This window comes from Gambusia affinis, linkage group LG01 (assembly GCF_019740435.1).
Source record: "Gambusia affinis linkage group LG01, SWU_Gaff_1.0, whole genome shotgun sequence".
NCBI classification, from domain to species: domain Eukaryota; kingdom Metazoa; phylum Chordata; class Actinopteri; order Cyprinodontiformes; family Poeciliidae; genus Gambusia; species Gambusia affinis.
The window spans coordinates 22235783-22259672 of NC_057868.1; the positions used below are offsets into that span (position 1 = coordinate 22235783).

A 23890-nucleotide genomic window follows, 5' to 3' on the forward strand; every position below is an offset into this window, starting at 1 on the left:
AGAACGCCAATTCCTCTTCTTCGCTGTTTTTTTTTTTTGTTTGTTTTTTTGACAGTTGGTGCATTACCGCCCCCGATTGGTAGCGCGTGGACCAGAATGTTTTCAGCTCCGTTTCTCGGTTTCCTTCAATTGTTAGCTCAGTCTCCGCTTCAACACACCTGAGTGTAATTAATTATCATGACTCTAGAAATCTGTGGCGCTAACTGAAGAAGCCATTCAGACATTTGATTGAGGTATGTTGAATCAGGGTCGCATCCAAAACCTGTCCAACACCTGAACCTGAGGACTGGATTTCAGAACCATTATCCCACACTAAAAACATTTTCCCAATTCCATAAATGTTTCTCAATTTCTTGGAAATGTGTGTTCTTGGAAAAATTTTACAATTCTAGCACATTGGATTTTCTAACCATATACACACAAATTTTGAATGATATATAGAAGTCAGCGGCTACTTCAGAACCGCTGCATCACAAACTGCTAGAGAAGATCCTTCCATTCCCATAGCGATCAGCATCAACAACTCTATGAAGAACGTTGGATATGAAGAATTACATTTAATTTTCCCTGGGAATTAATGACAGTCACTATTACTTTTCATAAACGTTGGATCATATCCATCGCATACCAAGAGCAAGAACACTGAAATTAAATAAAGGTAAAAAATATTAAATTGAAAATATTGTAGTGCTGCAAACAGTAAGATAAATTGATCAATTTGCCCAGTAGGGGGCAGCAAAAAGAAAAAGTAAATTTCTCTCCAAATGATTTTGTACAAACATTAAAAATACGCTTGTTGAAGCATCTTTGACCTGGGGGTTTCCTTTGAGTGAATAATTGATGGTCTTTACAACATCAAATACCTGGAAACCAATAAATAATCGCATAATAACAATATGAAGTTAAAGGAGTACTGAAATGAGCAGACGTTCAGAAGACATTCAGACAAGAAAAGCTGCATAGATGAGCCAGGGTGATTCAACAGTGGATAAGAAATAGTTTTATTTGACTTAAACATAATTACAAGGAAACCAAACAGTCTGCAACATTCTAGCTTCAGTGGGAATCGCTCTAAGTGAATCACACTCAACACAGTAGGTCATCTCAAACTGCTTTTTATTACATCTTAAATAACAGTACATTTTAATATAGTTTCTATCTTGCATCCAGCTTTCGGTTGTACACTGACTGACTTTAAAATTAAATACAAAAGGTGAACGGGAGGGGCGGTGGGGAAGGGGTGCAGAGCTCTACAGTTATTTGATGGAGAAAGAGAAAAGGAAAAAGGAATTTAATTAATTTTTAATATTTTTTATTTGTTTTATTTTTTTTTTGCCAACTCCAGGCCTAACGCACAATTACAGCACATTTTTTTTTGTACAGAATGTCGCAGAGAGAGAGAGAGAGAGAGAGAGAGAGAGAGAGAGAGAGAGAAAAAACCAGATCAGAAAATAAAGTTACTACTGCTAAAGAAAAAGCGTATTGTTTACAAGGAGAAGGGAACAACAGAAAGTTCTGCCATTCAAATGCTGCAAGATTTTTTTTTTCTCTCGTTTTCTATAGAAGGTCAAAACAAAACAAAACAAAAAAAGAAAAGTTATAAAATGTTTCTGCAAATGGAATTTTGTTTTGCTACAGAAGGAATGAAAAATTTATTTGTTCCGTTTGGACTGTCGGTGTTTAGGTGGATGAATGCGTGTACGCGTGTGCGTGCGTGTGTGTTTGTGTACAATTTAAGCATTTATGGTACTTCTAAAATTTGTGGAATCCCTCCCAAGAATGGACCGAGTAACCGTTTATGTTGCAGGGCTTGCTTCTCAAGTGCATAGCTTTGACATTTCAGTTGAATCATGTATGCACAGAGTAGCAAAAAACAAAACAAAACCAAAAAAAAAAAAAAAAAAAAATAGAAAGAAAAATATAAATACCATTGTATTGATATATTCATCAGGTTATTTTCTTAAAGAAAAACATCAAAAGGACTTAATTCCATATGCACCTTTTAAGCAATTCTACAGCATGCGATTCTAAGAGATAACCCACCCATGGCAGACAACCAAAATCTTTTTTTTTTCTTGTTTTTAACTTAAAAAGTTTCAATATCATTATTTTCAAACATTGATTTATACAACATGTCATTCACAGAGTAGTAACTGCATTTCCAAGCACGGAATGGGCACCTCTGTTAAAAAGAAACGTCCGGATTGCAACCAGGCTAAAAGTGGAGGTCGTCCCTACACAAACCGAATCACATCACCGGTCCCGACCACGGGCAACACGACCCAGGGAGAACTAAACTAAAAGAGGAGGGGAAAGAAAGGAAAGAAAAAGAAAAAAAAAAAAAGAAAGAGAAGGGGGGGGGGCAGGGTGGATTATGATCTGATGGGTTAATCTTCATTTAATTATTCTACACTGTTGCCAGACAGAAAGGTGTAAGAATGGTTAAAATGTTTTTTTTTGTAATTTTTTTTTCCTTTTTATTACATTTTAAAAACAAGCATTCATTATCATAAACAGCATGTGCTTGGTTAGTTAACGTTTTTTTTTTTTTCTTTAGACATTATCCTATATATGCAACGTTTAATTTTTGTGCAAACAAAGATCTGTGGACTACACTGGAAAAGAGAGAGAGAGAGAGAAAAAAAGAGAAAAAAAACATTAAAGTATCATGGAGCTAAATATACAGAAGGGTGAGATGTGGCTTGAGGACTCCCTGTTGAAGCTGAATACTCTCACTTTTGTTCTCCAGTGGGGTAAAGCTGGACTTAACGATGGCGCCGTCTGGAGGTTGGTTTGCTTCTCCGCCTAAAAACAACATTCTCTAAAAACGTGTAAAGACTAGGAAATAAAACAAAGCTTTGATCCTCGTTTTAAACATTAAACTGAGTTTGCTGATCTACTTCTCTTCAAAAAAAAAAAAAAAAAAAAAAAAAAAAAAAGTTTAATAATGAACAAAAATAAAACATGGTCAAAAAAAGAAAAAAAAAGAAAAAAAAAGGTATGAAGAGTTAGATCACTGTCACGTAATAACCTTCACTCAGACCTGTGCATAATGAGGATGCAGGACACGTTTGCCGTGTGGTGGAGCAGTGGACGGGGTTTTCCGGATTTTTCATTTACTGCCATACTTGTTGGGAGATATTTTTCCCCAGCAGTCCACTTTGAAATCACTAAAACCTCAAGCTTTTTTTTTTTTTTTTTGAGTGTTTTTCTTTCGTCTTTTTTTTTTCTTCCTTAAGCTGAATGAGTGACAGACAATTGTGCTCTTTTAAATGAGAAGGAGAGAGAAGGAGAGAATTTTTGCCCTTGATAGTTTTTGGGGGGGTGTTTGGAGTCAGTATTATGGTGTTTTGTCTTGTTTTTTTTTTTGTTTTTTGTTTTTCAAAAAAGATTGGATATGCAATAAAAATGAACATTGTGATGTTGGAATGGTCTTGCACTTGACTTTGGAGTCCGGATGCCATCTGGAGAAAATGACAAGAACGAACAGGTTACAAACATTATTACACACATGGACAAAGTTAAAATGATTAAATAGATCAAATTTTTTTTATTGCAAAAACATTTAATTATTAAGTTTGCATTATTATAAATTTTCACAAATCGTAACTGAAAATTACAAGATAGGAAGATTGTCTAACAGGTTGCACTTTCGCTCCCAACATCCAGAGGGCAGCAGATACCCTTCAGAAATTTATGCTGTTAGTTTAAAATACTTTTGTAATATTTTTCCAACAATAGTGAATCGTAAATATTAAGAATTTCAATATACACACAAAACTGCTACACTGTAAAAACAAAATCTTATCTTTAGCCTAATTTGTACAGTAGAAGTAACACTAAACTAAATAAAATCTTTAGCTTGTTTTAAGTCAATAATTCCTCAACGTTAATGAAAAAGTACTAAGAAATCACTGATTTAAAACAAGCTCCGATATCTTGCTGTAAAGTTAGTTGTAAGTTAGTTTTTTGTTTCAAGTATTTGGCGTTAAAGTGAGGTTTGAAAATCTACGACTTCAACAACTGTTAAACATGTTGGTGGTGATAGCAACATGCCAATGGCCTGCATGGACCTTACCAAGCTCCGCCCACAACCGACCTAGAAAATCCCACGTGGCCGCAAGTCTCACAAACAAAACCTTGCGGCGCTTTGTTTCTATGTAAACATGGTGACTTCCACTTCCACTGATTCTCTGCAGTGTATTTCTGACTAGATTAGTGCATCGTTTCTACCGGATTTTCACAATATATCAGCTACTACAATGGACAGAGGAACTAACAAGTTCATGGCATCTTTTTTGGATGAGATCAAGGTGATTGAGCCACGCGACGCCTCCAACATTGTGCACGTCACAAAAAAAAAAAGCTTTTGCTCGATGAGGAAAACGGAAGATCCACACACCCTCTACGTCAATATAGCTATGGACAAAATCACTGATGCCTTTTGTTCTTGCAAGGCTGGGTAAGTCGCACATTCATCGTTTTGTAGGTTATTTTTGAAATGTTTGAGTGAGACTAGGCCTGATACACTGTACTTGGTGCTAGAGTGGCTAACACGAGTAACAGTTTAGTTCAAAGCCTTTTCTGCTAAAATAAAGTCTTTAGTGTATGTCAGATACAGTACAGTCAGTTGTATCAGTACTGCCATTATGCTGTACTTAGCTAACGGGAAGCGTTTGTTTGTGAGACGGCCACCCATGTGGTAGCTGCGCTACTACATAGAATGGGCATCGGCCAATGAAAAGCGGCCCCTGTGGTAAGGTCCATTGTTTCACTGAACAAAGAGGGTGAAAAAACTGGGACCCTCACCTAATTTGTATAAAACATCATACAAAGCCCAAAACTAAGATGAAATTCAGATGCAGATCTTCTGACTGGCAGTCTATATACGATTTCATTTGATAAATTCACAGATAAAGCAGTAAACTCACCTGCAGACTCTAGTTCCAGATCTTGAGGAAGCTGTCCCAGGACCCTGTCGCCACTGCCATGCCGTCGTCGGTCACACCCAAGCAGCTCACCCGGTTGTCATGACCGGCCAGGACACCTTCAGACAGAAAAAACACAAGATTTTACTAAAACATGAGGCAAACACACTTTCTGAATCTAGAAAGCATGTAAAAAGTGTTAAAAGGCTAACTCCTTTAAAACATTTACAGACAAAATTAATAAATCATGCCACATAAAAAAACCCAAAACATTTCATTTCTTGAATAGCTAATATGTTTGGGGAAAAAACAGGCCTCTCCAACTAAAAATAACTATTTTATTTGCTGCATGCAAGTCAGCAGTCAGGCAGGCAGGCAGCACACACTCCCATGTTTACATGAAATTCAGCTGAATCCAGTAAATGATTGCTCAGGCTCATTTCCATATGTTGTGTAAAAGGTTTGCCATATTGAAGGACTTCCTTTGAATAAAGGCTGCTTACAAAATAATTGTGTTGTAAATGAATGCTGGACCAAACAAGTGTGTGACACTTATTACAACACAACTGAGAAGAACCTAAATATGAAATAAGGATGGACTTTTAGCCTTAAAAATACAAAAATAAACTATAAGACTTGACAAAAAAACCCAAAACAAAACAAAACAAGGGGCTATACAGTTTACTGCACTTGAGCTGTTTCAGCTCTGGAAGGTTTATGTGATGTTTATGTGATAAGTAACAAGTCTAAGCACTTAAAAACCTACCTTTTACTAAAAAAAATGCTAATGCTTTATGACTCATTTTTTATCTGTACCAAAAACTTTTATTCTGACATCACAAGCAGCTTTAACTACAATATAGCCCAGAGATAAAACCCTTTCCTTCTGATAAACACACAAATGTTGCCAGTTTTTTCCGTAAGTATGCAGCTGTCACGCAGCAACCGGTGATTATGTTAGGAGTGTCTGTTGTATTTCAAAAGGAGAGCAGCTAAACACCTACACAAATCTGTACCTTTAACATGCTAAATAAATGATTAATCCTTAAATTTCCACCTGGTCATCTTAAACTGCAGCCATGATGCCGGGCCGCTCACCCTCGTGGGCGTCTGACACTGGCTGGGTTTTAATAATGGGACAGTCAGTGCCTATAAAAGGCTGGCAGAGCCATTTTTCTCTCTGAATAGCACTTCACAGCTTTGTTTGGACATGCTGACAAGTGGCTGAACAATGAGCTGTGAGACTTTCCAGATAGCCCAGAGATAAAACCCTTTCCTTCTGATAAACACACAAATGTTGCCAGTTTTTTCCGTAAGTATGCAGCTGTCACGCAGCAACCGGTGATTATGTTAGGAGTGTCTGTTGTATTTCAAAAGGAGAGCAGCTAAACACCTACACAAATCTGTACCTTTTAACATGCTAAATAAATGATTAATCCTTAAATTTCCACCTGGTCATCTTAAACTGCAGCCATGATGCCGGGCAGCTCACCCTCGTGGGCGTCTGACACTGGCTGGGTTTTAATAATGGGACAGTCAGTGCCTATAAAAGGCTGGCAGAGCCATTTTTCTCTCTGAATAGCACTTCACAGCTTTGTTTGGACATGCTGACAAGTGGCTGAACAATGAGCTGTGAGACTTTCCAGATATAACAGTGGAAAGCTAAGGTATTCCCATCATGACAAACCACTGGCATTTTCTAAAGCAGGCTGCACAGAGCGGGATGAGGAAAGCTTTATGGAAACGTCTTCACTAACTAATTTGTAAATTTCCTGCTCAGGCTTTCTCTGCATTTTTCACTACTCAAAGAAAAACTTTTAGGCACTTCTCTCGGCGGTTTTACAATATTTCAGTCTAAGATATTAACCTATAACCTCCTTGAACGGAGTAGTTTTTGAGTCCAATTCCACCAATGATCAAATGGCTCAGTGCTAAAATTAGCTTTCAGTCTTTGGAGCGTGGTAATGGAGTTACTGGGCCGAACCGAGTGCTCAACTTTATTTGAAATCTGTAACTTTTGAACCTGTTCAATAAGGAATAGATTGTACACTACTAAAAAGCACTGGTGGACTCTTGGTTATTGAAATTTACTACTGAGCTCAAAACAAAATGTAACAGCTGAACAACCATAGGTCAAGTTCAATCTAAAGGTTATGTTATCTGACCAAACAGTAAGTGAAATTACCTATGAATTAATGCACATCTTAGACATTAATTCGAAGATGTGCAAAGTACATAATGAACCAAAGTAATAATGGCTAGAATGTAAAAAAAAAAAAAAAAAAAAGAGCTCTGGAAGTCATAATGTAATAAGTCAAAATGTAATAAAAATTGCTGGTTAAAAACAACTTTATATTTTTCCAAGACCAACTACAGAATATCTCAGTGCATTTATGACATCTAGAGTTCTAAAGTTAAGTCTAGGTGTTTGTAGGACCTTCCGGAGGCGGTGGAAGTCGAGTTCTGCCGCCGCGGCTTGTTTCAGTTCAGAGCATTTCTTCCAACATGGCTCACCTGCGCGGTCGCCCTTCAAAGTGTCCCAGACGTTGCAGTTGAAGTCGTCGTAGCCAGCCAGCAGCAAGCGGCCACTCTTGGAGAATGCTACGGAGGTGATGCCGCAGATGATGTTGTCATGTGAGTAAACCATCAGCTCCTGGTCGGCACGCAGGTCAAACAGCCGGCAGGTAGCGTCGTCTGAGCCCGTGGCAAAGGCGTTGCCATTGGGGAAGAACTGCAAAAGGAAAGGAAACTAAGTATTCGTATCCCTTTGTAAAATAAAATAAAAATATATTTTTCATGATAATTTCTCTGCAGATAATCTTATCTTGACATTCAGGGGGTACAGTTTATTTTAATCATCCAATATGCAGAATAAACTTAATGTAATTATTTTTAAAGGAGACTTTCCCCCCCCCAGGTTACTCCAATGCACAGCAGGACATGTTGCTTTAATTTGTCTCCTCGTTTTTAATTCTGCACCCATAAACTAAAAAACGTGAACATAACTTTGTTTTTCTTGCCAGTCAAGTATTTTGTGAAAGTTATGGAGATGGTGAGAAGGAATGTTTTCACAACAGCAACCTCTTCCAAGAACTGGGGTAGCTTTCTAGGGCCGTTATCACCCCTCCTTGTTTACACTGCATTTAACAAGAGATGAAAACATATCCCACAAAAAAAAGGCAAATTCTGACAGTGTGGTGCAAATCCTTTTCAAATGGTGAATTAAAAAAGAGAAATATTTTAATCTAGCAATTTGTTTAACATAATCTACAGATGAGATTTTCTGTCGCCTATAATATCAAATAATTCTCTCTTTAAAACTTCGAGGAAGAGGACGTAATTCTTTCATCCAAAATAAGAGTGTTAGTTTTGCCTCGGGCATCTTCTAAGACACCATCTCATCTTGCAAACAGTTATAGACAATGGATGGATAGTTATTCAAAAGGAATCTTTTTTGCTCAAATTGGACATAATTTAATTACACAACGCTTCCTTAGAAGTTTGATTTTGTTCAGAAGCCTATTAAGGCCAGGCGACTTACAAAATATAAATTTGTGTGATCAAAACAAGCATCTGCTAGTAGATATTATTAGTGTCAAAATGACTAAATTCCCTAACAGTAAACTATGAGAAGAAAAAAAACAACTTTTATCGTCAAAATAAGAGCCTAGATAGGAATTGACGCACATATAGTATGTGACAATCGAATCATCACTGCACACTCTGACAAGCAAACTAGCTGCTCAGTCCAAATAAGAGGCCACTGACATACAAGTAACCCTGGTCAAATCTGTATATGTGAGGTTTGTGTGCGTTTTTCGTACACAGATGGCATTGATGTCTGACTCATGGCCAGTGAAGGTCTGTCGGCACATTCCTTCTCTGATGTCCCAGAGTTTGGCTGAGGCATCACAGGCTCCAGACACAAACAGTCTGCTGTCCGGCGACAGCGAGAGGCTCATCACATCACCGGTGTGACCAGCAAACGTAGTGGTCTGCTGACCAGTTTCAATGTCCCACAGAGCACTGCAAAAAAACAAAAACAAAAACAAAAATTGCGTAAAAATAAATTCAAAACAAGTTCTCTTCAGAATGAGAAATTAGCAATGAGTGCATATAAACCATTGTTTTCTAATTTTTGATTTTACCAAAACAAACCCAATATTTGGGAAGCGACTGAATTTTCTGAAATTTTTTTGTTACATTAAAAAGAAATTAAAAAATGTCAAAATATCTTTATTAAATCATTTTATGTGAGCTGACATGAATTCAAAGTCAAAATAAACATAAGCTGTAAAACATCGTCAAAAAAGATGCTAGTTTTCTGATATCACTGAACTATAAAAACCCCAGGAGTGCATTGGTGAAAAAAAAAATACAATTTCCAAATAATTAAATATCCAAGAGCAAAAATGTAACTTATTGATAAAATCGATTTATCGCCCAACCATAGACTGACACTAAAGGAAGAATAAGTGATTTACAATGTTCAAATAGCGACAAAACATCATTAAATGTCTGCATTTGCACTGATTTTGTCCAGTAACATAATTGCTGCAATATCCCAACTCACCAGGTGGTGTCTCCAGAGCTTGTGACAATCTGGTTGTCATCCAGGAAGCGACAGCAGGACAAGTAACCTGAGCAAAATCAAACCCGCAGATTAACCAATGTAATATGTATTCTCAACTTCTAAGTCATAAGGAATTGCATATTATTTTTCTTTGTGTAGAAGGGACCTGACGTCAAATGGTCACCCACAGAGGAGGCTATGTGAGCTGCATGTGGGAGGGAGGGGAGATGAATCGACTAATTCTCCACAAAACAAACAAACAAACAAAAAAAAACACTCTGGGGCATCTGCTGGTTCATGACTTGCTTCCATAATTCATCCAATACTAGCTGGCAGAGTGCATTCACCCCTCCCTGTAGTGAAGGAACTGGAACTAAAGTGCTGACACACTTCCTGCATCATGTGACACTGATCAGATGAATGCTCCTTGCTTAAGTGCTCAACACTTTCATTAGTCTGTGATGATACGAGGTTTAACCACCAACCCATATGAAAAAGATCGGACCGACACCTTTTAGGCGCAGTGATCACAGTGCTTAGAAAAAGAGAAAAAAAAAAAACACAATGAGGTTCCAACAGATTCTTTACTTCTGAAGACTTGATTTTCCAAGTACAAAACATTGGGTTTTATCTGCATGCTTCTTCAACGTGACGCAATACAATGCTGGAGTTGGCTTCTGATTTGGCAGTGCTGGATATTTTAACATTAATACTTTGATGTATTAAAGTATACTGGATCTAATCTGGATCTATTTTGCAAAAATAAATCCAGATTCTTTAAGGCATATTTTGTTATATTTCATTTACTTTTGTTTGCAAGTTTTAAAGAATTTTCTCAGAGCTTTGTTTGGAATCTAAATCAGACCCTGTTGAAGAACCAATAGTTTCAAATAGTCAAGTACAAAGAAAGTTTTCAAAAAGTGTGAGTTTTGAGGTTTCATTTCCTGGTGCCGTCAGTAACTCAATGAGTTGGACTGAAACTTAAGATTAATGAGGCAGATTGCAGATAAAAGGCCTCCAATGACAAATGGAAAAAAGTAAAATTTCCCTAATTTTTCAAACACTTTGACAGGCGGTAGAAATGGGAAAGAAGCTTAGGGGATTAAATGATTTTATTTACTCTGCTTAGCTTTGTTCCAAACCTGGAAAATGAGCTGTTAAGACTGGGTAGGAACTTTCAAACCTTAAATTTCACAGCTTCACTATACGACAAGGAAGAAACTTATAAGTAATATGAAGTCCTGTGAGACAAATCTGACTGTTTACTGATTGATATAATCAGCCTTGTCAAATGTTAAGCTTCTGGAAATTCAGCGATCACTGATTTGTTTAGACAAAATGAAGTCATGAAGTTTTTATCCAAATGTTAACTCACAGTAACTAGAGGAACAAGACCAAGCAACTTGCTATTGACAAGATAATGCACGTAACAAAAAATCTGAAAGCAGAATATCAGTTAATTAAAACCTAAAACATATAAAACTGCAATATGGAGATAAACATTGTTTCAATAGTTGTTGGATACTTACAAATAACCATTTTAATCAATAATATCAGTGATAAGCTTCTTTTTGAAACCATGTCCTCATTTTTTTAAGGCTTTAGAACCTCTGACTTTGAGTGGACTGAGTTTTTGTGTCATTTGGAAAACCAACATGACAAGAATCATGACTTAAACATACCAGTGTGGTGCCAAAAATGTTTCTTTTTAACATATACTTTCTTGACAAATTTGAGTGCCTCCCCAAATAGTCAACAAACGGATGGACGAATCAGAATCGAGGTAATCCAAAGGTCCCGCCTACCTGTGTGTCCGGCCAGCTCACGGCTGACGCGCACGTTTCCTTCACGGGTCTTCAGGTTGTAGATGGAGCAGATGTTGTCCAGGCCACCACAGGCAACGTAGTTCCCAGAAGGGGCATAAGCGCACGTCATCACCCAGGAGGAGCGCAGCGGGATGGCGTGGACCTGGAGGAGAGCAGAACGATTTAATATTAGATAGTTTGCAGCGACAGATGGAAGAGTGAGAGAGAATTCAGTCTGCAGAATTAATCTTTCAAGGGCGTAAAGCCCTCCACACAAAACACTTCATTGGCACCTACAAACACAATATGCCTAGTACTTTGCCAATTTAAATTACATTCCTTCAAAATATGGAGGTTAGTTCATATTTCGGAGGTTAGTCCATCGCATGTGCTTTGATGAAGAGGTAGAAAATATTTAACCTTAGCAATTTTACAAACATTTTATCTTGATTAAAATCCCTTCATTCAATACTCCACTTGCTCCACTTTCAATTTATAGTATTGGTCTAAAGAAATCCTAAAGGTCTTTTTTTTTTTTAAACTTTTAAATTGATTAAAACTTACAATTTAAAGTTTTTTCCATGTTAAAGTTTCTGACATATATATTTATTTTTTGTATAATATAATAAAAACTGCTACTTTCTTCTCACCTGACTTGTTTTATTTCTTTAAATAAAGTCTTTAATCTACTTTGTTTAGGAATTGCATCTAATTAGTTGCTTGTAACCAACAAGAGATAGACTGTAAGCCTTTTCTAAAATATTCTGAGATGATTTATTCACAAATAAAGTAATCAGAATTGCAACACGATTGAGGTTTTTACCTTGTTTGTGGTGTAGCTGTCCCAAATAATGAGTTTGCCATCCTGGGAGGCGCTGACCAAAAGCCTTCAGAAAAACAGACAGAAATGTTTTTAAATAATTTGTTTTTAAATATTTTGCTATGAACCTGCGGACAAAAAATGACTAGAGCAAAAGGGGACATGAGCATTTTAAACATCCTTAATATTTTAATAAGCTGCACTTCTTAAGAATGAAAACAGCTAGTTTTATGAAATAAATTGACTATTTTCTCACAAAATGTATTTATTTAGAACACCACTCAGTAATGTTTTCATAATAAAGACCATTTCAAAACAGCCTTAATCTACAGAGCCCTCTCTCAGGTCCCCTCTGTGGATGTCATTTGGTATCTGGGTGAATCCAACAAGAGTAACTACAGCGACGGTCCCAAACCACTTTGGCACAGGAGAAGGTCTGAACAAAGCAAGGGCTGCAGGGACCGTGCCGGTCTTAACTACAGTACTGACAGTAATCAGATCAAATGAAGACAATTTTGCTACAGGTACAACATAGGCCTGACTGTACCATGATTAATCTGTTCTGGACATGAGCTAAATGTATTGTTTAGATTATTTGCAGGAGAAACAAAGGAGCTTTTGATGTACTGTGAAGAATAAAATATGTCCAGTTTGGATCAGACTGTGTACCGCAAGAGTCAGGGCATCAGCTGAGAGGCAATGATTCAACGGTTTGGGACACTCATCCCTCAAGGGAAGACGAGGTGGAGACTTTCGGGGATAAGAGCATTTATGAGTTTTATTTGCCAAATTGTCATTTTAAAAGCAATATTGTGGTTAAATATCGAATCAGGTTAAAAACATCATAGTGTTGTGTATGATAAATGATAAAAAAGTAGAACAAGCAGGCAAAGATGACTTAAATGTGCCTATTTTCTTTTAAAGGTTTCCCTTTTATTATTTTCACAGATTACGAAATAACATTTAGGCATATAATGTGGAAAAGTGTTATAAGATTGATTTTGGAGCCATAATTTGTCAAAGATATGCTTTGAGGATTCAAAACTGATTATTAAGTGGCATGTTTTCATGTCCTATGAAAAATCTACATGAATTTAGAGAAATATAGTACATTATAGCATCACAGAACTTAATGTCTCACTGATTTGAACAATGAGAAACATTTTTGTGTAAAAGAGTGGGACTTTTTCAGATTGTTAAAATCTATCACTCTTTACATAAAAAAACCCAGCTCCAATTTCTGTATAAACAGTGTCTTTGTTTTCTGTGTTTACTAATCTTATAACCACTCTACTTTAGCTGAAGGCAGTAGTTTCTCTTTGTCGTGACTAGATAGATGTTGAAGTGAGCATGTTGATTCAAGCAACACCAATAAATACATTGCTGGCTAAAAAGAGTAGAAGTCTAAGGGACGGGCTTTGGTGATCAAACTCAACCCTAGCTTCCACAAAGGTTGACTCCATTTTGAGTATTTTCCCTACCCTCATGCCACATCCCAGTGCACACAAACATGACACACCAAGACGCAAAACAGCACACACTCGAGCTTCCAACACATGTTCAATCAGCTCTCACAGCAATAAATGTTTTACTATTTTCGGTTTGCACAGACAAGAGTATTGTTACTGTAATAATCGATCAAAAACGACGAATAAAACTGGAGATAACGGACTGAAGTACGTCATGGTGAACTCATTTCACATTCAGGAGGAAGCAACTCACAAAAATAGAGCATTTCACATTTGGTTCCTGGAATCAAACCAGGAAGACAGGATTGGTGAGAAAAAAAACATACACACGGAAGTGAATGAATTTACCTTGAATCAGTCCCCCAGTGCATGGCATAGATCTTAGCCAAATGCCCCCTCAGCGTCCGTCTAGTCCGCATCTGAATTCGGCCAACGGGGTCAATGTTTGCTGTGATCTAAGCAGGATCAAAATGAGACAGAAAGGACGACCCTCAAAATGTGTACTGATGTGGCCAGAGTGAACACCATTGAAAACAAAATGAAAGCCAGTTACTGATTATGAGTGATATTTCTTACCTGAGACAGGGTAGCATCTGCACACGCTTTCCTGGCATCCTGTAAAAAAAAAAGAAGAAAATGACCCATTTATAGCCATGCACAAAAGAAATGGGTTTGATTTGCGAACAGTGATAATGTTGAAAAGCAAGTAAGCATCATTTTTATTAGAGAAGGGCTGAAACGATTAATCAGATTAATCGTGATGAATTAGTTAGTCAAGTAATCGTCAACTAATTTAACCATTAACTAGAGAAAACAAACAAACAAAAAGCCATTTGCTGTAAGAACACATTCACAGGAGTAATTAAGCCAAAACTATACAAAAAATATATTTATTTTAATTTAAAAAATATATTTTAATTTAAATAATTAATAATAATATTATTAAATAACAAATAATTTAAGAAAAATAGAATATATAGCCAAAACTCAAGTGGCAGTTTTAGCTTCACCTAGTTCTGCAACACAATCTCCTATTAATAACCTTTTGCATCCAATTATTAATTGGTTAACCAACAGATGAGCTCAGAGTACTTTTAGCTGCAAATGATCTAGCATATCCTAAAGGAACGATATTCTATTGCTTTTAGGTAATACAATGTTTATTTTCTTGTTTATAAAGGAACTGAACCATCTATTTGTATATTTTAATGTATTTCTAGTAGCTAATTGATTTTCAATTAAAAAAAAATCTGATTGATCGATTAATCGTCAGAATTATTGATAGATTAATCAGTTACTAAGAATTGTTAGTTGGAGCCCTACATATGCAGGTAACAGATTTAATCTTCAATCTACAAAGCGATTAGTAGCAGCACAAGTAGAAAGTTGGAAAAACTGTGGTGAGTTTGCATTTGGAACCTCAGTAAAACTAAACAAGATGGGGAAAAACTGGGACTTACTCGGATCTGGTTCTTGAGCTGCTCAGCCTCCTGGCGTAGCTGATCCAGTTCAGTCATTTTCTTCTGCTAATGGTGTGCTTCTCTCCGCCGCCTAGACTCTTGCCGATCTAAAGAAGACAAGAAACGACAAGCCTAACATCAATACAACTGCTTTCTTTTCAGCTCTATGAACACATGGAGATTGCATTTTAATGACACTGGTTAGTACACCCTTCAGTAATTGGTAAAAATGTATTTTTTTTCTCTAATGCCACAAATTTATGGACATAGCAGGTCCACAAAATGCAGTTTCTCTTCTATCCTTTCTGTGTGGCTCAGACAAAGTGGATGCGAATCACTTTTGAGACAGCTCAAGACTTGTCCTTGCCAGCTTGAAGCCGTAACCTAGCAACAAGCACAAGGCAGCTACTTAAGGCTTAAGATAACAAATTTGAGGAGGATGTTGAATTTGTTCGTTCTTCACCCAAACAGAGGCAAACGACCTGGAACAATGAGTGGCCATTACAAGTCCTTGAATGCCAAAGGGGAAAGAGAGGGAGTGGGGGAGAAAACAACGTGTAAAAAAAAGTGTGCATTAACCTAACTCCTAACCCTTGGATAGAGGGCCTAAACATACCCCTAATAATTTGTTAAAATTAAGGATTTGTTTGTATATATACACACACACATATATATATATATATATATATATATATATATATATATATATATATAAAAAAGCAGAGAGGAGACCACCAGGGTTTCCCTGCACCTCTGTAGCCGCAGGTGAAAGGCGTCAACACTCTGGCCTGTGGACTCTGCCCTCCAATGTCATTCCTGTAATCCTGGGACACAGTTGATTCAGCTTCTCCAGCCAAATCCGGTTAAGACAAAACCTGCTGATGATCCTAAAAGCAGTGGCCATTCCGCTGACCCCAATCCTCTGGTTCACCCTCTTAACAGTGATACTTTCACTAGCCGTTCAAAATGAATGGATAACAGAAAGTTTAGAAAAAGTCACCATGGGCTTTGAGGCCTTGTTAGAAAATAAGTTAAATGCAAGAAGCCGCCGATTTTGCAGGGCATAAAAACAGGAAATGAGACATCTAATGGCATCTTTAGTTACATCTTTTATAACTCAGTCAAGTTGCTCAACTTAAGGGGGGGAAAAAAAAAGACATCTATATACCTTGCCCCTTTTCCATTATTTTCAGTTGCTATATACAAAACGTTGCACATAAATTAATTTCAAAAATATATACAACCGACTGGAGTCAAATGGAATAACTATCTGCCCAACTCAACCAATCTACAGCAATAACCGTGTTATAACCTTACCTCGCTGTGTCTCGGTTTGGATTTATGTCCTTTGTCCTGAAGGCTGATGAGACGTTCTGAATGAACACCTTATCCTACATGCGCCTGAGACTTTATCTGTCACCTGATTGGACAATGCTTCTAAATGGGTCTATCTAAGCAAGGTGCCTTAGCCTCCTAATCTTCACGATGAAAACGTCTCATGATAATATTGCTGTGGTATTCTCATCTTCTCAACAAATAACCCTAAGGGCAATGGGTAAAAGAAAAGTGATGTCGATGCCAACAAACACCAGAACTCATATTGGTTATATTTAAAATACTAGGCTTTATTTTCCTGTTTGAGAAAGTTTAGAAATACTTCTATGCACACTTCTGCTGTGAAAGCATTGGACTTTTAGTTTAAACTAAATGAGAAAAATTTACCCAAAACAACAAACAGAACTAAAAAATATTTGATATTCAGAATATTCCTAAAATTAAGGTCAACTGTGTATCACTACCGCTATTGTGAATCACAGTCATGATTGGCATGCACATCTGTTTGAGACGAGACTTGAGATTCACACCTTCTTACTACAATAGGACAGTTTTCTCCTTTCGTGGGACCAAAAGTCAATGATACACCAGATTTAAAGGTTTGATTTATAAGGAGTTGCATTTTGTAAGCAAAGTTGGCAAATAGTATGATGATTAGTCTGGTGACTGGGTCTGGCCACTTTCTGACTTTACTGTTGGTCAGAAACTCAAACATTTCTCCACTTTTGAACACGTTATCCAAGAGTCATTGGGTCTCAATGGAAACAATCTTTGGTGCCTTTAGTGTCCTTTGCCGTTTTGTTCTTTTGCAGTTTTGGTGCTTTTGCAGTCAACTTTATTTGGATATGAAAAATAAGTGCCTACCACAGGCTTTCCCCACACCGAACAGGATACAATGTAGGGAAAGGTTCACAATCCACGGTGGTGGATTTGCTATTTCAAAAGAACAGGATAAAATTTTTACCACAGAACTGTTAGGCGCAGCAATACGCCGGAGCTGCTGCTTCTGTCTGTTAGGACCTGCTGAGACAGGGTTCAGCTGTGCTTCAGTTCGATTCCCCTGTGGGAGAAACCTGAACACAGCGCAGCACTCTGCTGTAACTCTAAATCATTAGCACCAGCACTTTGTTTACAAAGCAGAACAACACATTTTCCTTTAAGTTTTGTCTTCATGTTAACGCAGAGATAGAAAGGAATAACCCAAGCAAACCTAGATTTCAGAAAAAACAGGAATATAGGGGGAAAATTATCTATGTATGGTCAATTGTTAAATTTCCTTAAAACCAAGAAGATTAAAGATTTATTAATAATGACATTTTAAGTGATTATCTTGTGACAAAGGCAAATACACAATGGTACATCTTCCATTCCACTAGCAACTCTGTGGATAATGGAAAACAATGTAAATTTCCACTCCAGAGCCACAAGATACAGGAAGTCTATTTGTGCCCTCCTTGGGAACATTTTGTTGAATTGGCAAAGGGGCTATTTGATCCAAAGCCGACTTCACCAGACTACAGGGAGACTGAAAGAAGAGCAAAGTTGCTATGTTTCACTCTTTTGAGCTTTAAACCTCTGCCATTCAAAATGCTGGCAACATATTAGAGATCTCAGGGTTGAGAAAAGGAACTGCATTCTGCAGGAAATTCAAAGGTGGTGATGCTAGCAGTACCAATAACTAAAGATGCTAAAGATGTTTTAAATGTAAACCCTGTAATAATTGTGTTTTAAATAGTAAACGTTTATAGTGATTCCTCACTCAGTGTGATGTACTCTCTGCTTTTTAATATGAATAATTAATGATTCCTCATAACATGAAACCTAGAAAAATAGTGGCAATTCTTAAAAGTCAAACCAGACACTGAAATCATGGCCGCAAAATCCTGATTGTGGCATTTTGAGTGAAGGTACATTTTCTGACCATGCAACCTATAAATGTTAATTATACAAATAGCTGTTAGATTTAAATGACATCAACTTTATATATTTGTATTAAAAAGTGTTTTAATTGTAAATGTGAATTTACAACCATGTAAACATTTTCCCCTCTAGGGTTTCCAGGAGTAGAGGAACTGTTCACACTGGTGGCCTGTGTGTTGCATCAGGTGTTAATGGGTTAAACAAGAAACACATGATCGATGAAACTTATCAGGCACATTCCAGTGTTTTAACCTTTTCCACTAACAGAAACTATTAAATACACATGCTTAAGAAAGAGATAATCATCTGTTCAGTAATAACTGGCTAGATTTTGGTGCTCTTACTCTTCAGACTTTGTGCTCCAAGATAAAATGCACAAAAATCTCAAGAACAGGCCAGTTTCAAAATGTTCAAATACCATGTACTTCAAATGTAAAAGCTGCAAAATAAAAGCAGAACCCCTCGTTGTGGTGTTGATCAGTTTTAGCATAAGTGGTGTGATTCAGAGGAATCTCTTTTTCCCATTTTGCTAGTGGTGGGAGTGTAGAAACCACTGGCAGCGCAACAGATAGAGCCTCGACTTTGCTGCCTTCTCTTTCTGCCAGCTATTTTTAGTTAGGTGGTGGGGGAGGAGGAGTAAGAGGAGGAGGGGAGCAGACTTCACATTTTCCAGCCACTCCTATCAGCTCCCACATCTCGAGTGCAACAGTGACAAGGAGAGAGGAAGTGTAATTTGATTCCATACAGACACAGAGTTCATTGTTATTTCTTCCTCCCAAACAGCAGTCATAATATATGCACAGCTCATTTTCACACCATCCTGATTTGTATATTCTTATATCCTTATTGATGCAACTAATTAATTACCTCAATGACTGATAATTAATAATGGGCAAAAATAAGAAAAATAATCGCTAGAAAGCAAAACAAAAAACCCCCAACAATTTATAAAACCTTACATTAAGTCCTTAATAGGTGCAATCAAAACAATAACGTGTCACTCAGTAAAAACCTATGGCCTCTCAACGTTTTTACTTTTACATACAACAGGGCTGGAGCGGAACCTCTCCATTAAAGCTCAACAAAAGCGCTACTGTACCAAGTGCACAGGGATATGAATCATAAGATGCTATAAATGGGGTTTGGCAGTAGTTTTTTTGGAGTAGACATTAGTTGTCACCCTGATGACATAAGGAGAGGGGAAGGCAGAGAGATGTTCTGGCACACAAGAGGATAGAGGTAAGAGAGGAAAGCTGGAGGACACAGCCAGATTAAACTAATGAGAGTGAACAAGCAGAGGACAATTGGGAGGGGAGCTGCTAATTAACCCCTTGGTAAAGGGGAGCAAGGCATGCAAGTGTCCCTGTGTCTGTCAAAGTCTGATCAGAGTGAAGCTAGATGATGGGTATTTTATAATTTAGCTTTTAGACTGATGCAGTCAACATTTCGGGACATACAGGCTAAGGCAGGAAAAAAAAAAGTCAGTTGGTCAGTGAAGCTATTGCCCAATATTGTTCGACTTGTGCTTATCACTCCATCATGTAGTTGTACTGGAAGTTCCCAAAACGTTATGTCTACATTAACACAATTAGAACAATAAATAACCCCTTCCTCTTATTACTGGAGAGTCAGTTGAAGGATATAAGCTTTTATTCAAACAACTTACCATGAGCTACTTTACATATTTCACTGTGTATGTGAGCAGACCATCCTGGATTACAGAAAAAGTTTGGCTTAGTAAGAGTAAGTCTAAGTCATGTAGTTACACAATAGTATGATTCTTTGACCTTTTATTTTGTTAATTTTACCGGCTTCCAGACTACTCCTTTCAACAAAATGGTGTTTATGAAGGCGCTGGAAAGATGGTGACCTTAATAATTTATACCCTCCTGCATGAATACCAACTGCCCCACCCTGTGTCTTCTTGAAGTGCTACATCCAGTCCTGCATGCCTGACTCTTCCCGTCAACTTTTCTTGGTTTCAGAATGCCAGTTGCTGGTGCAGTTAATTTGTTGCTCCTACAAACACTTTAAAACTGCAGTGGTTTCTGAAGCCAACGCAGTTGCCTGAACAGTCACCCATCTGACTCCACACCTTAACACATGAACGAGGCATTTATGAGCGGCACGCTTCCTTTTCATGGGTGTTCCCTAGCTGTGTTCATCTCTCTTCCCTTTGTCAAAACACTCAGCGGATGTGGCGACAGAGCACACACACTTTACAAATACAATCACTTGGTGGTTTCTTTCACTACTACTTGACTTGCCAGCGTCCACCCCAGGGCTTGAATCAGGCTGTGCAATCATTTGCGTTACAGTGACAGGTTACACTCAACATCCTGAGAGGCAGACTTAAAGAAACAGACTAAGCAAATCCAAAAACAGTTGGAAGTGGTTTCTGGTGTCTACAGCTGGATCCTATACCTGGCTTTAGTTTGTTATGGAAAAATTCTGCTTAAAATGTATTACTCCACATATCCACATTCTTGAGTGGAATATCTTGTTTTACAATTTGAGAAACAGCACAGATGAGTTTATGTCTCTGGGTACACACAGAGTTTAAGTTTTAATTTTCTCCTTTGCCTTCAAAAACTAAAGATAAATGATGAAACTAAACTTTAGTGATTATATAAACAAGTCAAACAAAATAATGGACGTATGAAGTGAAAATTACAAAAAAAAATTTTTTAATGTTTATGATCCAAAATAGTGTTTTTGAAGTGAATATTAAGCTTATGGCAATTAGTAATTAATCACATGATAAATTGCAATTAGCTAAATAATTTTCATTTTGCAAAATTTTTTTTATGAAGGGTAAGTTTGTTGACAGACTTCATATGAATCAGTATCAGCCATTAGGAATCATAGTAATCAAAAATAGTTTCAGTACAGCCCCTCCCCCCTTAATAAAACCCTAAAAAAAAAAAAGCTTAAAAAAAAGGGTCAAATGAATAACATAAGAGATGGGTAGAAAGGTGCAGGATGCAGTCATGGGAAACATAATCCATTTAATGGTTTTGTGTATGTGGGATTATTTCCTTTTTGTTTGTTTCTGATTGTGTTTTATTTTGAATTATTACACAAGTCCAATGTGGAGTGCTCTATACATAATTAGTTTATTAGTCAATTTATCGTGTAGCAAAATTTGTTATTGTTACAGGCCTGGTGAATCACCTCTTAATGGGAAATCATCCTAATAAATCGATAATAGATTCAACACTATATAACACTGTCTAGTATATAGACTTAAGTCAAACAAGAATTCTGCATAATACTTTCATTTATGGTTAAACATGCTGAACCTGGCCACTTTGCCCTGGCATACAACAAGCAATATGATGCTTTAAGTGGATATGTGCTTCCCCCCACTGCTCTTGTGGTCCAGTTGGTGGATGAGAGTCCATCTAAGTGCTGTGGTGAAGTGATGCATGGTAAATGTAGCTGAAACACAACCAGGTCACAAAGGAGGCAGGAACAACAGGGCTGATGATGCAGGATGAGAAGACAGAAGGGAATGCTTCTGGACATTTTTTTAAAAGCCCCATCCAATCTTGTTCTGCCATCTTCTACATCACCCACAGTCCTTCTCTCAAGAGATGTCTTTCCTCCCCACCTTACCGGATGCAAAACAACTACAGCACAATGAAGAGGAAAGAGACTGTTGACTCTCCTAATGTTTATTTGTATATTGTGCTTTAGCAAAAGCTTTTTTTCTTTTTCTGATTAGTTCTCATTTCAGTGGTTAAAAACGTGACTTAGACTATTGCTATAATCTATTGGAACAGTATACTATTGAAATTTCACCTCACAAAATGTTACACGCATCAATGCTGTATATATTCAACTATCCAAGTAGTTGCTTAAAAAAAAGAAAAAAATGGCTGAATTAAACATTAACGGCTTTGGGGCCCATAACCCATTTTGGTCCACTGAAAGTGGAGCATAATCCTGGGGCTACACACAAAGTATGCATATGCTGGCACAATGCTGATGATGCTCCATTCAGTCTAGGTGCAGATTTAACAGTTTGTTTGTTTTTTTTAACTGAAGGATGCAATAAATTAATCAATTGGCTGTATTTACCTGCACAAATATTATGAAAATGCCATCCAAAAGGAACTTATTAAAGTAAAATGAGTCGCATGTCTGAAAAACAAACTCTTTTAGCAAGAGATCTTTAAGCTTACAATAATACTTTTGGTAAGAGAAAAGCGTCAGAGTATTTTATAGTTTATGTGAGATTTTGTGGGGATAACAAACAAGCTATGAATAAACAGATCTGAAATTAGTCAACCAAGATATTGACAATGTTGAACTTTATTCCGTTTTCCAATGAATAACAAAGAAAATATATATGTACTGTGTGGTAGAGGTGCAGAAAAAAATAAATTGTATAGAGAATTATAATTCCTAGTCCTGAGAGTTGTGAACCAATTCAAAATGCTCAAAAATCAATTCTAGTCCAATTAATTTTTTTGTAAAATTATATTTTGAATACTTCTTTGATATTTTTTATTTAAGAAAAAGCCAGGCAGCTAAGATACTTTATTTACTGGTAATTTAAGTCACAAATTTAGGCACAAAGATTTTTTTTTTTGTTCAAATAAATTTATAGCGTATGAGACAGTATGGAACCTCATAGAAGTGTTTTAAATAAACAACTGCCTAACACTGCCTTTTGCTCTACTAGGTTTGCCACAAAGATTGCTACTGTGTGGCAAATTGAATGGGAAACTATGTAAAGCACTTTGAACAACTTAAAAGTTAAAAAGCTACTGTGTTGCTTATAAGGCGTGGACAAAATAGCATGTAGAAGTACCAATGCTCAGCATGCTTCTTCAAAATAATTAGAAAAACAGTTACTTAATGCAGATTTCATAGTCTTATGATTACCAGATAGAAAAATCTAATAAAGGTTAATGCATTTTTTGTAAGCATCACACATTTTAGTCACACACAAACACTTTAACATCCCATCATTACCCTCTCAACCTGCAAAAATATTTTCTATCTAGTATAGAATTTAAACCAAGTGAGGTTTCTTCGCCCCCTCTCAAAACTCGATTCAAGTATAGGTGTTTCATAGCTGACCAAATGCATCAATAGTATCTACTATTAGAGTAAATTAATCTGTTTTCAATTGTAAACTTTATTGTTCTTCCACATTGATGTCTTATCTTGGACCCTGAACTCTTGTACTCAGTCTTCTGTTGGCACAGTGGATAGAGTAGTTGTGTTGCAATTCAAAAGTTGTAATTCGATTCCAGCTTCCTCCTTTTACGTGTCTGTTCCCATTGGCAAGGCATGCGACGCTCATGTGCTTATTGATCTACACATCTGTGTGAATTCATAAATGGGTGAATGTGGAACCAACGTACAGCGTTTTGAGTGGTTGACGAGACTCAATTTTACTTGTTACTTTAACAAAGCCAGTAATAACTGTCCATTTTCTGTTAAGCTGCTACTGTAAGCACATCATTCATTGAAGTCAGCAATCTTTCTAATCTAATGTAGCTTTGTATAGAAACTTTTAGGCAAAGACGTGTCATGAGGTGTGAAGAGGTTTATATCACCTTGGAG

General features: G+C 37.0%; 1 protein-coding gene across 1 annotated transcript in view; it reads right to left on the bottom strand.

Moving 5' to 3' along the window:
• Positions 1–985: 985 nt before the first annotated feature.
• The window catches only part of LOC122831071 (guanine nucleotide-binding protein G(I)/G(S)/G(T) subunit beta-1), a 34435-nt gene continuing 11530 nt past the window's right edge, over positions 986–23890 (bottom strand). Inside the window, exons 2-11 of the mRNA XM_044116996.1 lie at positions 15056–15162; positions 14172–14210; positions 13944–14050; positions 12130–12193; positions 11307–11469; positions 9502–9568; positions 8753–8954; positions 7443–7659; positions 4932–5047; positions 986–3464 (exon numbers count right to left, since the gene is read on the bottom strand). Of these exons, the coding sequence (XP_043972931.1) occupies positions 4941–5047; positions 7443–7659; positions 8753–8954; positions 9502–9568; positions 11307–11469; positions 12130–12193; positions 13944–14050; positions 14172–14210; positions 15056–15112 (1023 nt within the window). The 5' untranslated portion in view covers positions 15113–15162 and the 3' untranslated portion in view covers positions 986–3464; positions 4932–4940. The remainder of the gene's footprint in view (positions 3465–4931; positions 5048–7442; positions 7660–8752; positions 8955–9501; positions 9569–11306; positions 11470–12129; positions 12194–13943; positions 14051–14171; positions 14211–15055; positions 15163–23890) is intronic.